The following is a 16,838-nucleotide window of genomic DNA, read 5'->3' on the forward strand; positions in this document are numbered from 1 at the left end:
GAAAATAGGTCTACGGGGCATACTCTCCATCACGTCTTAGCAGCTTATTTTTCCTTTGAGATTTTAATACTAATTCTGTCCATTTTCATTTTTAAAATGTTTTTCCATGGCTGTTCACTCTTTAGTTTTCAAACAGTATATGCATATTTAGTGAATCCACTTTTATAGAGATGCTATTATCATTAAAAAATAATTCAACCACTATACACTAAAACATAAACTAAGCTAAATGTTCATATGGTGCTTGAGGTCATTACAAAATGCTGCATTTCCTACAATACTGTCACTGGAGAAGTGACGGTATTACATGTAGATATTCTGTGCTTTTCATCTTTGCATGCAACAGGAATGATTCCCTTGCAGCTCTGCGCTGTCTTGGGACCGGAGACACCAAAGAGAATTAATGGTGGAAACTTTGATGCTGATATAAAGACTGGCTGCTCATTGTGTTGGTGCACAGAGCGCTTCTCCTGCTGACACGGAGGATTAAGAACTCACTTTTAGACACACTGCATGAGAGCATATTCGTACAACCTCAATGCATCTGGGAGCGTAAACACAGAACAGGGAGATTAGCATAAACTACGGAGTTATATACACACTTCACACACACCGGATTTACAGTATTACAAAGAGGTCCAATTTCATTGAGTCTCTCCAGTGATTTCACTTAACACACATGGACTTCAGCAGTGTTCAGAGGTCATGACACCATCTTCCAAGATTCATCTAGCAGCTGAAAGGCATCTTAGTTCTGCGACATGGAGGATGCACTTGAAACGTAAGCATTTATCTTTCCTTTGTATCTCTTTAGGATACATTAATCAAATGTCCATTCTGTAAGTCTGTTGAATGAAAAGTTTTAGGTAACATTCTCGGTTTTCTCTGGGGGTGTAAAGATGAAAGATAAAGCTTTCTGTGTTTACTCATTGAGCGGTTTGCAGTAGCAATGACATGTTCATTGTAAATAAGTAATAAATAAGTCTGTTGTTCAGGGCAATGACCGTGCTCACAATACTAATATATGCTATATAAATAAATGTGATATATAAGGTGATATATTCCTAATATTATTTTGGCATGTTTACATACAAACAAAAGTTTGTTAAATTTTAAAGTGATGGTGAATAATTCAGGATGCTTGAAATGAAAAATATGTCTACAAAATATACAGATGGCAAACCTCTACTAAATATTTCCAAGAAAAACTCCAAACAAACTAATCACCACAGAAAATGGGAGACCCCACCCCACCCTCTAAATAAAACAAGTGTATTTGCATTTATGCAAAGTCTTTCAGGTCAGGAATCTGTCAGAGATCAATTCTAATAAAACCTGGAAACTATTACACAACATCAAGATAAATACCATGTAAGTTGATGGTGTTAGACTGGCTTGTTTTCTGACCAGTAACTTCAATCTACCAGATACACCCTGCAAATGAACCCAAGGAGTCTAAGAATGACAATCAATTGTTGACTGAAAGTATTAAATGAAAGAAACTGAAAAACTAAAGGTGATAATAATTCATGGAAAAAGCAGCCCTGGTTCATATGCATATTTTGTCAAAAAAATCCACAGTTCCTAAATTGTGCTTGAAAATCAATAACCACACCCTTTCCAAAAGACTAGGTTTATGTTATTGCCACGGAAACCTAAAATATAAAAATGTCAAAAATATCTCTAAATCATGATGGGCACAACTCCAGCGTACAGAAACACACTTGAAACAGGTCCAGTCGATTTCTCTTTCCAAAACAAGAATAAATTGAAATGCTAAAAATCACCAGATACCAAGAGGCACCACTCCTCCATGTGTTTGATCTGTTAGCCAAGCTCCATAAAAAATATTGAGCAGTACATTAGTTATGCCCCACATTTAAAAAAACAAAAACAAAAAGCTTAAAGAAAGATGCATGTACAGATGGACAGACAGTTATATTTACCCAGCCGTATTATCTGCCAGAGAAAAAAAGGAAAACACACACAAAAATATGCATTATCAACCAAATAAGCACATATAACCTGAGAATGTAGTGCTTTACTGAAGGACATGAATACCAACAAACTACCAGTGTTGAAGCAAGGCTTGGTCTGTTGTTACTATAGTACCAAACAGACACGATCGTCGACAGATGCAGGAAGAAACAGGCGAAGCAGCATCATGTCAAAGTTTGGTGGTTAAGACTCATTCATCAGGTAACTGTTGATTCAGTCATTTGATTTCTTCTATATTCATTATGTTTTCTTACTAATCAAACTCCTAAACGCAGCTTCCTGCTGCGAGCCACATAGTCCTTACTAACATTTGTACTTGCTGTAGTCAGAGAGGAGCCAGATGTTATTTTCCGGGCACGGCGTGTTGAGTTATCAGGAGCGCGTTGATCTGGTCCGACTCCCCGTCCTTCTCGCGCACACAGACACACGCTGAACCCGGGTCACGTCGCTCATGGTTGTTATTGTTGAACACCCCATGTCTTCCTGGTTTTAAACTTGAACAGCTGTCCAATCAACATGTGCATCACCCATGGAGTAATTTATAAGCCTGTACTCATCAATGTATCGATGCAAGTGTTTAACCATCATCTGCTTGGTTTCAACTTCACCTCTTCATTTGTTGCCGTTTTGGTAAAAAAAATAGTTTGAAATCAAATGAAATGTTTTTTTGTGTCATTGAGCATGCAGATACACATACACACAACATTATTACATTTACACCCTACAGCACCAGCTAAACAATCCATACATTACAACGTTTTCACTAGAGCAGTGGTTGTGGTTATTGCATCCCTAAATACCACAGGAAGTGAGACAATTATTTTATTTTTGAGAATCATAATGACTCAACCCTTGAATCAAATAGAGATGGTTGACTGACTGGATCGGCATCTTAGAGATGAAAGAAACTGGAGATAATAAACGTTTGGCATGCTCATCATCATACTTTGTAGCAAAGCCTTTGACTCGGATAAAATGCGATTTGTCTGTTGTTAAAACAAACATGGTGTCACTCACCGTGCCCCCTCTGCACCCTCAGCTTCTTGATCATCGAGTTCCCATGCAGGCAGGGGACATTTGCATGTGATTTATCGTGCCACAAAGTCAAATTTCTCTCTCTGAAGTGTAACGCTTGTGATAAGTGATCTACTCGTGCTTCTGAGTGGACAGCGAGAGATCATACGGTGCATGTTAGTCATCATCAGAGGGATACTGAGAGGATGATGGATGAATGAAAGAAAACAAAGCAGTATAAGGCAAAAAAAGAAAAAAGGCTGGAAAGAACAAAATGTGGAATTCTGAGATTTTTAAGAGCTGTTTGTAGCACTAGATGCATTAATGGGTACCCTCTTTTATCCTCACTTTTATCCAACAGCTCAAAGTGACACAAGAGAGGAAGAACCATGTGCCGCTATGTTACTTCTTTTAATTTTTGCAGTATGTCGTCCCATGTCAAAGAGCATGGGAGTTAGTCTGACCCAGCAGCCAAAGCCGGACGAGCAAGGAGAGAGGCAGACTGCAGTCAGGGGTTTTCCCAAGCCACGATGTTGAGCAGCTCTCACAATGCTCTATAAATAAAGACTTAGCAATGGATTTGGGATCTTGGATTTATAAAAAAATTGGTCGGAATGACTTTCATTGTCCTTTTCAATCATGTATGTTGTTACATTTTCCTTTTTTGGTCATCACTGTTCAGAAAACACAGGGTGACTTTTTCGGTTTGATTCAAGCCCCCTGTCTCGTTTTATTGAAGGTGCCACATCTGTATCTTGCAACAATAAGAAGCAGCCTACTTAACTCGAGGAGTGGCATTTTCTTTTGATACCACTCACATCTTCTGCGCACGGGATCGCGATCAGCACTTAACCTTTCAGGCTGTTGTAGGTGGCTTTTTTTTTGGTTTGCGCGTTTTGGTTCGGCCGACTCTGGTGAGTTTCACTGAAAGACTCTTTGTAGTCCCCTAATTTGCGGCTGCGGTGGAAAAATTCTCATTTGGGATTTGAGTACATATGGCTCGAAAGCCTCGCAGTCAACACTTCATCTGCGAGTGAGGTCAACTCACTCACACTTCACACAGTGGGTGCACACATATACACAAACACTCAGTGAGGCACTCACACACATGTTGACACAGTTTGGGCCTGCCTATCCAATCACAGTGAAGTGGAGTAGGTCCCCCCAGAAGTGGGTGGGGGAGCTGTTGAAACAGAAGTCTGTCTCAGGACACAAGTTTTGTGTTGGTGGTTTGGAGAACTTTTCTGGCTTCTTCTCTTCAATATATTTACCTTTTTCCATCGAGCTTTTGTTTTACGTTTTGAAATCTAAATCTGAAGTTCATTAGTGCACAGCCGTAGAGTGGAATGTCTGAACTGGTGAGAATCCGAAAGAAACGGCTGCAGATCCCCATCTCGAGGTAAGACAGAGAGCACGGCACTTTATATCACTGTCGCCTTGCTACCTAGCCTTTCTTTGATTGTATAAGGGACTTTACGCAACAAGCTACATGTCTGATTGAGTAACGCTGTCTTGATGCATTTTATATGCCCATCTTTAAGCAAATAATCAGATGGTTATTCTTTACTTCAAAGTATATCCTTAAACATAAACATATAGACCCTTATATGATTTGCAATACGTTTTTACATCTATATTTATAATATAATTATAACACTCTCCGTGTGAACACTCATCTTACTAATTGTTTTTAGAAGTAAGAGGAAAGTGTGCTGCAGACATGAAGGCTTATGTGGTTTTGTTTTGGTTAACACATTGATGTATTAGTTTCTGTTGGGTCCAGAGCTCAAAATTACAACAGGGTGTTTAAAATATATATATATGTGTGTATTTTTGTGCAATAGTTCAAAGAAGCCTGCATGGGCCAAAATAAGATTTTTCATTTCTCTCTATAAACAAAGTTTCATGAGTGCACTTGACAAGTAATTTCCTGTGAATGTCCCGTCAGAGGCTTCACTATTGCGAAGAGTCAAAACAAAAGAAAGGCCGCGCTATCACTAAAGATTACTTGAGATTGAAAGGGAGCAATGGCATTCAGATGCATGCTATTTTTATGACTCAACAGCTTTTAAAAGCCCTTTGCCAGCGTGATAAACACTTGAAAAGCTGTGAGCGTCTCATCCCAGGATTTGGCTCCACAGCGTGTCCTGGCCCAGTTTGACAACAATCATTCTGGTCACGCCACCATGCAGACAGCTAGTCCACCAACATGTCTGAGAGAAATCAATCAACCGATGCAAATGTGGCATCAAATCAACAAAATCACTCTGTGAACCAACAGCAGAGAAAATCAAAACAAAGAATTTAAGTGGTGTCAGAGCTGTATTATGCTTTAAAACCTCAGGACATGAGATTCCATTCATAACATACTGCAGGTGGCATAAACTCCAGGTGACATGAGATCCAAACATTTGCTTCTTATTACCCAGGAGATTTCCACCGGTTCACAGTAATATTATTATTAAAAGGTTACAACCCATAATAAACAAGATGTTTTTTTTATTTAAGATCAGAATGTGGCCAGCATTTAATATCTCAGTATCTTTTTCTTGGGGCCCAACCATGGGAAGTTTTGCGCTCATGGAAAATGTGGCACCCATGATGCCCTTTTGCCATTGGCGTTCTTTGGAAAGCTTGGCATTTAAATCACTTCCAAATGAACTCTTTCCTTTCGTGAGGATTTCTAAAGCTGTTCTGAAAGTACCTCTTGGGCCTCGTTTCACTTACTAAAGACAATAACAAGCGCTGTCAACCTTTAGATATGTGCTTTTAAACTCTTAAATGACACAAGTAAGTAACTTTATTTACGTACCACTGTTGTATCACACCCATTATATTGTGAATGACCTTTCCTCTGGAATTATACTTTTTATTGCTACACCCAGTGTCATTTCATACAAAGATTTTCATGGCAAACTGCTGCAGTTTATCTATTGGTGACTGCTGTTCTGAGACGTGGAATCCGAAAAGGCCATTTCGTTTTGTTGTGATCACGTCCAAATTAATTGTGTTTCCTGTCAGGCTGAGGAGCATGCGGAAGCAGCTGGAGGAAAAAGACGTCGACTTTGAAGAAATCAAGAAGAATCTGGAGTACACAGCGTCGTTATTGGAGGCGGTTTACCTCGATGGAACGAGGTAGAACATAGTAGAAAAATGTGACTTTGAATAAAGTTTGAAATCACACAATCAAGGAAAATATCACATAATTTCTCAGGATTATATTTTGTTACAAAAAGACTAGATTAGAAGCAAAAACGCTATTTCTGTATCAACTGTTGTATTATTTGCAGAGTACACAAGACAGTAACGGTTAATGTAGAGTTCTCTAATGGAACACAGATAGACTCTCCTGCTCTGACATCATAGAACTGCAAATCTCCTCATCTGTGTATTTATCTGTTTTTGAGTTTCAAAAGTTTTTCGTCAATATCTTGGTTGGTTGATTGACCGATGTTTATGGAATTTGACACAGAAATAGAGTGGGGACCTCGACCTCTAAATCGGACTGCGGATACTGTCGCAATCTGAATTTTCCTACTTATAATGAAGGCCTTTTCAAAAAACTATATCTTGTAAAATATGCATTCAATTCACTCACCAAAAATCACAGTCATAAAGGGGTCTGATATTCATTATCATGCAGAATATCTTCTGGATCTGATCCAGAATTAGGTCAGGAAAAAATATACAATTTTGGTGAATTTTGCTGCAGGTTGATTTCTACCCTGCACACCTGCGGAAGCTTTGTTGAACTGAACGAGGCGCACCTGTTACACATCTCAGATAATGAGGTCCTGCCTCTCTGGACGGTTCTCTGACAGAATATCCTGTCTGTTTCATCAGTGCTTTCAGGCCCTCCGATTCTATGTGTCGTCCCGTGTTCCCTAGTTCTATCTTTAATTCATGAGGAAACACATCTAGTTGAAATCAGGTTAAATTTCCACAACAAAACAATTTCATTTTTGGACACTCTCTTATCTCTCACAAAAGAGGTTATCTTTTTGCTGTCCTGATTTGTTGTATCTTCAAAAGCTGAAGGTGTGCTTTTTGTGAATAACTTCTAAACTAACAATGATGTCAATGTGAATAAATTTTACTAAATGTTTGTTTTCATGTTTAAGGAATCTAAAAATATAGATACAATAAATGTAGGGCCATTGTGTTTGGTGTAAATCACAATATAGGGGGACTGAGATGCTTGGCGGATGAGCTCTCCGAGTGCTTTTCGAGTTTGAGTTTTATTTTTGTTATTTGAATTTTAAGAGACACTTGTAACCAATATGAAAAGACACAATAAAATAAATAAATCTGTACAATGCAATGCAAATTATCAACCAAATATGGAGAGTAGCAGAATTGGCAGTTTCATTAAATGGTTAAAATGTAGATAGATAGAAAGGTTGCCAAATTATTCAAACACTGTAAGCAAATTAATTGTGGATGAATAAGGGTTATACTGCTGGTCCTCACTCTTTTAATGGTGACTCTCATCTACGATGAGAGTTCCAAAATGTAAAAGCATGTGTTGAGTGACAAGGAATTGCTGTCATGACAAGCGGACAACTACACTCATAAATAATAACGTGTGTTGCTTTGCTTAGACAGTGTCTGGAGTCTGACGATGACCTCCAGCAGTTGCAGTCAGATGGCGTCCCCTCAGAGGTCACCGATTGGCTGGCGTCTACCTTTACCCAGTCCCAGAGAGTTCGGCGGCCTGTACGACGCACTGACGAGAAGCCCAAGTTTCGGAGTATTGTGCATGCAGTACAGGCTGGTATATTTGTAGAGAGGTAAAATGATATATATGTGAATTTTAAATGTACTTCAGAATTATTTTTCAGTTATTCATTAGTCAGTATGTAGAATGCAAAAAAAAAGTAACTTAACAAATACCCATGTGGGTTTTTTTAAATTAAAATACTTTGATATAATAAAATAAGGAAATCACTATGTTATTCTTTGAAAATCCCATTGTTCATTCATTTATATCAAAATTCCATTGTGTGACTGATGTCTTCTGCTGTACTGTAATTCCAATTCCAGCTCAAACATCATTTATGACCACGACTGCCAAATTCCCAGTCAGCTTCCCTGGACTGTGAAGCATGAGCCTCCCTTTTTCTTTAAAACATCCTTCCAAAGGGGAAAGGGACTTTGTAGAGTCTATAAACACCTCCTTAGACATTTTCGCTGCACAGTGTCAACATCTGAACTTAAACTGAACTCAATGTAAACACTGCATTATTTCAGGATGTTCAAGAGGGCCTACACCGCAGCCATGCCAGACCAGCCTGCAGCTGTCGTAAACTACCTCAGAGTAAGTCTACACTGCACTAGACATAAATCCTGCAAGAGTGTTAGTGCAATAAATCATACATCAGAAAAAGGACTGTACAACCCACACGTATACATCAGTAACTTATTGTCTTTCCTTTCCTTCTCTTAAGGATGTGGACCGCTGGAGCTTTGACGTGTTTGCTCTGAACTCAGCCAGCTCTGATCACGGACTACGAACTCTTGTATTTGAGCTGATCGCCAGATACGGGCTCAACAGCCGCTTTAAGGTCGGTCTCTCTCTCTCTCTTAATAAAAAAAATATTTTCATATAATTACAATATTGTCTATAATTTGGAAGAAAAATGCTATTCTAATAATATGACCTCCCACTCTTGGTGCGAAATGTGTATTATAATCCCCGATGAGGAATATTAGTTGTGTTATCAATTTGTGTTTTTTGAAGCTCTGCAATCATTTCTTTGTGAATATTGGCTTTTTCAACTTGATATGGTAATGCATTTTGCAGATTCCGATCTCATGCCTGACTGCGTTCCTGTCTGCACTGGAAAGAGGATACTGCAAAAACAACAACCCCTACCACAGCCATGTTCACGCTGCTGATGTGACACAGACGCTGCACTGTCTACTACTGCGCTCTGGTCTAGTGGTAAACTGACTCATTTGAAGGCTTTAATGTCCTGTATTTATTTCAAGCACATTCATTGTCACCTATGGGGCAAATTCTTCTGCTTTTGAGGACTAGTGAGGAGCGCCCCTTTAAGAGCACCTTGAGCAAACTGGGTGATGATGAGCCTGTCTGTTTGTAGCTGGCAAGATTAATCTTATCAAGCTGGCTCATATCTGATCTGAAGTCTGATTTATGGATTGTGGCCAGTCAAAGCAGTGCGTGGATGTTTGCATATATGCACTGAGATTGTTTTTATAAGTCAGCATCAGCAACACAGAAAATCACAATGTCTTTTCAAAGAAGAGTTCACATGTTCACATTAGAGTGAGCTACAGGTCTGCAGCTACCACAATCTTCCTTCTTTATGATGGTATGTTAAGTAATATGCTTTGTTTTACAGAAACAACACTTTTACAAATGGGTTCTGTTAAAACCTTGTCGCCATGTTGATGGAATGCAAAAAATAAACTTCTAAACTAAAGGTTTTTCCATTGGCCTCAGCTGCACTTGATGATTTGCGCTGATTAGGAAATGGAAGCACGATAACTCAAAGTATCCACGGAGAGCATTTAGCCTGCTGGAGAATTAGGACGGAAGGAAAGGAAAGCTTTATTGCTGTCATTGTTCGTGCTAGACACGACAAACACGCAACAACACAATTACATTTACACCCCATTACCAGGGGCACCTCGAAACAACCACACATGTATGTATGTATGAGGGCCCCGCAACATGTGGAGCGGGCATATGGTGAAGGCCACAACGATTATTTTTTCCTCTCACTGTACAGTCTGTGCACCCTGCAGAACACGTCTGGTTTTTATTTCATTTTTCATCTCTCTTTTCCACCAGCACTGGCTCACAGAGCTTGAGGTAATGGCGTCACTCTTTGCTGCAGCAATCCATGACTATGAACACACAGGAACCACCAACAACTTTCACATCCACACAAAGTAAGCAGTTTTGAAAAATATATTGAAAAATATTTGATTATCCCTGTGCTGCTATAGATGCTGCATTGTGTTGTGAAATGATGCAAGAGATGTGAGGGGATGTGGAAATAGTAATGTGGTGTTTTTAAAGGGAACCCCCCCTGACTGTTTTGACAAATCAGTCTAAAAATACAACCCTCTATGATTGAAATACATTGACACAAATATATAAAAAATTCTTATAAGTTATAAAAATGATGAAATAATGTTTGTCATCATCATAAGGGGAATAATAATTGTTTGTAAAAAGAAAACAAATTTTCCACAATTCTATAGTTTCCATAAACTGAACAACCTTAAAGTCATAGTCATGAAACAAATGCTATCCTGACACCTCCTACAGGCTGTAGATCAACACTCTCATCACCTCTCCATGTCACATTTCATGAATTAATTGATCATTGACTGTAAATTTGCTGCAATAATAGTGAAACTGAACGATATAACAAGAAATAGAATGTTCAGTTGCTACACTTCTACTTCACCCTTTAATTACTATGAATTGCTATTTTAGATTCTCGTAGTTAGCGCAAAACAGCTTAGCTATTCATTAACAAATCGACAATCAGTATTGGTTCCCTTCAGTGTAAGAAGTTATCATAGAAGACAAAATGTATCCTTTTTTTCCATTTAGTCCAGGACATAAAACTTCCAAGAGCTGTGTCAGAACACGCTCCCTGTTTTGCTGCCTTTAAAGGAGTTAAAGGATCTCATGAAATTTCATCATTAAAAACCACAAAGCCATTCATGACTCTGTGCCGTGGCCCATTCTTGCTGAAGGATGAAACTACTACATCTTTACAGCCCCCAAAAGATGATACAGACAAGTTAAATCTTTTATTTGATGTTTGGTTTAAGAGAGAGGGCTTGCAGAAGCATCAGAATAACTGGTAAATGTCTAACTGAGCGCTTTGTTTTTCATTTCAACTGTCTAATAAATTAGATTATGCAAATAAGCGGCGACAGAACGTCTGAGAAATTATTTTATTAACTTGCTGTACTGAATCATTACTACCCACAGAGTGGAAGCTTTGATCACGATTCACTCGCTCTTCAGCACAATGACAATAACATGACATGTGCAACCACTTCTTCTGCGTGCCAGGTCAGAGTTTGCGATGATCTACAATGACCGGTCTGTGCAGGAGAGCCATCACCTGAGTGCAGCGTTTCGTCTGCTGCAGGAGGAGCAAATGAATATCTTCATCAACTTGACAAGAGAGGAATGGATGTAAGGCAACTTTTTTTAACTGTCTAAAATTGTATTTCATATTTGTTGTTGTTTCATGCAGAACATTTTCATCAAGGAACTGACCATTTATACAAGATAGTTACACAAAGTTTTTATAAGAGACTATCTGATACAGATCGCCCCTATCCATCTATCCATCCATCTAAAATCACATTTTCTGCAACTGAAGATGTTTGATTAAATTAAATGTCATTGTTTTTGTATTATTATTATTATTATTGTTGTTGTTGTTGTCATTTTCTCCCTATTGTTTATGGATACCACAATAATCAATAGTTTTCCAACAATCATTTAAGCCAGGTCTTTCTGCCATTGCTTGGCACCATTTGCCTCCATTGTCCAACCAGTGTGTTGGCCTCATTCTGTTTTATTGTGTTCCTTCATCACCTTCAGGACTAGATCATTATTTTGAGTGCACCATTTGTGCTCATTCATGTTTTTTATCAGAACATCTCTTTCAAATGCCTTTGGCGCTTGCTTCTAAATGTAAAATTTAATTGGGGGCTTAGTGTCATATGTGACTCAGACATCATTATTGCCAGTAATAGAAATTGAGAATATTTAGATATATTCAATGTTTGAGTGGGTGGAACTTCCATGAAATGGCTAAGGCAACCAGAACATGCATTGATGGCAAAGAACAGATTAAAACAAATAGTGTTCGATGTTTCACAAACCTGAATCATCCACAAATGAGACGACACCAACCTCCAGCCTCTAAAGAACACAAAACCCTCTCCATTAACAATCAATAATGAATCACATTGCTATTGCTGTGCTGTGACTCACTCACTACTCAACAGTAGTGTCATAGCAAATGAGTCACTCGGTGCTTCCTGTGAGCAATGAGAAATAATGAAATTCTATAATTAATGCTTTCACCGTTTGCTGAATATTGTGCATCCAGTGGGAAAAAAAAGACAATTAGGGCCGATGTTAAATGTCATTGGCACCAGCTCACTTTCTCTACATGTGTAGCTAATCATTTTCTGCACTGCCTCGCAGCTGTTGATGAGAGCGTGAGCAGATATATTCATGACATACTCATGCAGATGTCTTACAACATAAGCGTGTGCATACTTTCATTAGAATCAGTGTAGCCATGGGAACAAGAAAGCCCATTGGAGGAAAGAAAAAGTCATGTTCACTCCATGAGTCAAGGTCAACCGGCAAAGTGTGTGTCTGTGTGGTTTGACTTGCAGGGAGCTGCGATCACTGGTTATAGAGATGGTGTTGTCCACAGACATGTCCTCCCACCTACTCCAGGTCAAAGTGATGAAGGCCTGTCTACAACAGCAGGAACGGTAATGCGCTGGTGCTGAATCATCTGAATACATTTTCACTGCACAGTCAGCTGATAAAGTATCTCACACGCTTCGAGTTTCTGACATTCTGGTGTCTAGCCTGATGATCAGGAATGTAACACAGCACAGCAAGTAAAACTGCGGTAGAATGTGCATCATGCTGTCTCCAACAGGATCGACAAGCCCAAAGCCCTGTCTCTGCTGCTGCACACGGCTGACATAAGCCATCCCTCCAAGCCCTGGGCGCTGCACTCGCGCTGGACCAAGGCACTCATGGAGGAGTTTTTCAGGCAGGTAAGAACCCAATGAGAATTTTAGTGCTTTAGTGTAAATGGTATATATTATATCAATAGAAGGATGTTGAGGATGGAACTGCCAGGGAACAGGGCTAGAGGTCGACCCAGGAGAAGATACATGGACGTAGTGAGGGAGGACATGAGAGTGGCTGGTGTTGGGGAGGACGATGCAAAGGACAGGGTGAAGTGGAGAAGGTTGATTTGATGTGGCGAGCCCTGACGGGACAATCTGAAAGTAAAGTAGTAGTATTGTAAATAGTATATATACTGCTATTATGCACGGTTAGCTTATTCATGTATTTATTCATATTTGTTTGCATTGTTGATATGTTTGAAAATCTTGATTTTGCTTCAATTTCATATAATTGTTATATTTGATGGAGAGATTCATAGATTATGGCAGCCAGGTAATGACGATTACAGTTGTTTTTCACTTGACAAATCGTTTCAGTTTTACTGGAGAGAAAAAAACAAATCCAATGTGGATAAAACTGAATCCAGTCTCTGTCTTAACATTTATATATTAAATACAAGAGCGAACAGAAGGAACAGCGAATATTGATATCAAGAATTAATGTATTTTTCTGTACAATTATTTCAGACAAGCCGCCCCCTCCTACATGCTGAGATCATCTGCACTCATCTACTGTCCTTTCATGTCTCACTTTTTCTATTCTTATCTGACTGGTTTATCTCAGCATGACTGATGCAAGAGGTTGCATGTCTAATAACACTTCACCGGTTTGGGAAGTGATTCACTGGAAAGGGATAGTGGGAAAGCAGTTCAAAGAGGTTCACACGTCATAGCTAAAGAAAACAGGCATCAATCACTCCTCAGGTATGAAGCAGAGATGGTCAGAAAGAGGGACGACTCTTTGAAACTTACATACACAAGATCATACACAAGATCCAAATATCCACTGAGAATCAATTGACTGAGACGTTGAACAAACCATTTTAATCCTTGTAAAATCAAAATGTAAAACCTGTAAAAATGAACAAATCTCATGAAAAAAACAATTTCACTATTAATAACAAGACAAGATGCTCGTCAGTAGATGGGACTGCGTGGAAATATTTGTATCCTACTACAACTTGAGGTAGAAGCAAAAAAAAAGCAACAGCATTGGTGCTGTATTGTTTGAACTAGAAGGGTTAGGTGGTGAGTGCCGAGAACCTTTAAAAGTTATTTTCAGGAGGTGTGTGGGATGCACTTTAAGATGTCCTCTCTCTCTTTCTATCTCTGTGAGGGTGATAGAGAGGCGGAGCTCGGCCTGCCCTTCTCCCCTCTGTGTGATCGAAAAAGCACACTGGTAGCCGAGTCCCAGATCGGTATGTCTCACAAAAATATGTCTTTCAAAGTTCTGTTTCTTTTAGCTCACTTCTTTTTTTCCAACCAGTTCTTTAAAAGGATGTAGCTCTCATCCACCCGTCTGTCTGCTGAAGTCATGGAACACATAAAGTTGCTCCAACATGAAAACATGTTATTAATAAACAACAACACAGTAGACAAGAAAAGTTTTATAATCAATAAAAAATTGCAATATATGACATTTTTTACCTGTTTGCATTTTTTTTATTCTGTTAAAAATGAATAAATACATTTGCTTTTGCAGGTTTCATAGATTTCATTGTATATCCAACATTCTCTCTGTTGACGGACATGGCTGAAAAGATTGTCATTCCCTTGGTGGAGGAGAACCCAGGTCCACCAGACCCCTGCAACAGACACAGGTAACACATGGAAAAGGAGGTGCCCTTGGTTGGAAACGCAACATTTTGGATGGGCATAGTGGGGTCAGGTTTGTAAAAGGAAACATGTTTGGCCTGAAAAAACTTATCTTGGGGTCAGTGTCCAGTTGCAGTTATTTCCATGCTAAATATAGGAGAAAGCATCCAGCTTGTCCCTGTTCAATGTTTAAATACAGAAACCCACCCACCCACACCTTTAGAATGGACTCGTTAAAACATATCTCTATTTGGGGAAGACTCAGGTTATGCATAATGAGGGCATAGTCCAAACTTGTGTGAGCTTTGCATTTGTTTGTTTGTTTGTTTTTCCCCGTGTTGAACGAAGCAACTCTATAATCAAACAAGCTCTATAATCAGATTATGATTTTATTTAGAAGTCATGCCTCATTTACTGCAAGCAACCAGAAATCATCCAGAATATTTTACAACAGGCCTTCTCGTCTGTGAAATGGGTGTTTCATCTTTCCGGAGAGAAAGGCGATCTGGATTCTAAACATTTTCAGTTTCTGTTCCTTTGTGTGTGACTAAATGCTGTGAATCCATTGAAAATCTCCCAGCGGACCCATTTTCTGCATAACTATTGTTTTTAATACATCATGCAGACCAGAAAATACACTTCCATTCATACATACAGCTTTTGTTCTTTTCATGCTGCACTGAGTTAAAATAAGAAGCAGTGGTCGGTAACAGTAACCTGGGTTATTTCTTGTAGTAGATTTAAACTTCAAATTTAAATTTGAGCAAAAAACAAAAAATTGATTGATTGATTGATTGATTTTTAACAGTAATCTGTGGAAGGAGAGCTCCAGAGGTCTGCAATGGGGTCTCGCTCACATCACAGCTGAGCTGGTCAGCTTTCGCTCCACGTGGACTCGACACACCGAAGACAACAAGTTCAAATGGAAGGAAAACGACTCTAATGGTATATTATTTTTTAAGGAATGTTTCTCTAAATGTCCCTTTCCCTTCTCTTTATTTAACTGCTTTTTATATTTATCTTTCTTTCTTTCTTAGAAGTTTAGTTTTAATACCTCAAATTTGATCATGTTTTTACTTTTCAACCTTGTATTCTGCAATAATCAAAATGAAAAATGGGATAATCTTGCAAACAGACAAAATAATCTTTTTAATTTAGTTATTTTTGTGATCATTCCCCCCCGAATTCAATGGTAAATGGTCTGCCCTGATATAGCTCTTTCTACACCTTCACAGTGCCCAAAGACAATTATGCCTCACATGCACACATTATCTCACACTCCAGTGTCGAATGCTGCCATGCAAGGCATCGCCAGGCCCACTGGGAGCAATGCGGCGTTCAGTGTCTTGCCCAAGGACACTTCATAAAATCTTTCGACTTCATTCACTTTGCAGTGATCACAGAAAAATACATTAACAGTTGTATCATTACCCTTTGAGCTCCATACACATCAAATCCAATCTGCTTTGTCTTCCAGGATTTTCTGACACCTGTTTGACAATGGATCAGAGATCAAAAAAAGAGGAACTGTCAGAAAAATCCCTCCCCCACAAATAAAAATAAAAAAACAATAAAAGGGACTTAGTGATTATATAGCTGTGCATTCTTAGAATTGATTTTAATGTTGTATCACTGTTAGTAACAAAACAATAATTCCATTTCATACCATGTTTGAAGCAGTCAGGGGAGGGAGAGGTGGTGTAAGGTTAACATCTTCCCAAGACAAGGTGCGGAAAATATGAAGGAATGTGCTCATGTCTTATTTTAAGTGTAGCATACAATGACAATTTAATTGAAAAGTCTACATGCTGGTCATGTTATAGGATAGTGCATGTTATTAATTTAATTTGCCACTTCAACACTTGTAAAGCACGTATTACCTTTAATGGTTTAAACTGTACACAAATCATTTATCCATGTAATAAACTTTGGAATCATGTCAGTGTTTGTCGTATTTGGAGAGAGTTTCAAGGATATTAAATACGATGATTCAATGAATTGAATTCTGCTAATTTTGATTATTTTATCAATTATCCCAAAAAATCTAATTCTAAAATACTAGTAACTATAGTTCTGCACAAAGCCTAGTGTTCAAATCCAACTGAAGTTATATTTTAAATATTTTCATTGTGTGTATAAGAGAGTAGTTTTTATTTTGAGTAGCTTTGAGAAATTGTGTTTGCAGTATTAATGTGGCAATCCTTTCCATTTAATTGATTCTGATTCTGAAGATAAGCCAGATGGTAAATCAATGATTTTCAGTTCTCTCGCACTCCCAGGTAGGGGAG

The 16,838-nt window shown here is 38.6% G+C and overlaps 1 protein-coding gene across 1 annotated transcript; it reads left to right on the forward strand.

Annotated features, from left to right (window-relative positions):
* Nucleotides 1-4,358: 4,358 nt before the first annotated feature.
* Nucleotides 4,359-16,107, forward strand: LOC137898061 (dual specificity calcium/calmodulin-dependent 3',5'-cyclic nucleotide phosphodiesterase 1B-like). Its single transcript, XM_068742057.1, has 14 exons — nucleotides 4,359-4,411; nucleotides 6,034-6,147; nucleotides 7,614-7,802; nucleotides 8,263-8,329; nucleotides 8,460-8,576; nucleotides 8,816-8,956; nucleotides 9,830-9,930; nucleotides 11,075-11,200; nucleotides 12,424-12,525; nucleotides 12,699-12,819; nucleotides 14,072-14,153; nucleotides 14,438-14,555; nucleotides 15,359-15,495; nucleotides 16,028-16,107. The coding sequence occupies exons 1-14, from the start codon at nucleotides 4,359-4,361 to the stop codon at nucleotides 16,105-16,107; spliced, it is 1,548 nt and encodes a 515-aa protein (XP_068598158.1).
* Nucleotides 16,108-16,838: the final 731 nt, after the last annotated feature.

The sequence above is a fragment of the Brachionichthys hirsutus genome, chromosome 8 (genome assembly GCF_040956055.1).
Source record: "Brachionichthys hirsutus isolate HB-005 chromosome 8, CSIRO-AGI_Bhir_v1, whole genome shotgun sequence".
NCBI classification, from domain to species: Eukaryota; Metazoa; Chordata; class Actinopteri; order Lophiiformes; family Brachionichthyidae; genus Brachionichthys; species Brachionichthys hirsutus.

Bases quoted from the DNA above. Each gene is read 5' to 3' on its own strand.
- LOC137898061 (XM_068742057.1), top strand. From the start codon at position 4,359: ATGTCTGAACTGGTGAGAATCCGAAAGAAACGGCTGCAGATCCCCATC. The intron at 4,412-6,033 runs GTAAGACAGAGA...GTTTCCTGTCAG, and splicing joins CTGCAGATCCCCATCTCGAG to GCTGAGGAGCATGCGGAAGC. The intron at 8,330-8,459 runs GTAAGTCTACAC...CCTTCTCTTAAG, and splicing joins CTGTCGTAAACTACCTCAGA to GATGTGGACCGCTGGAGCTT.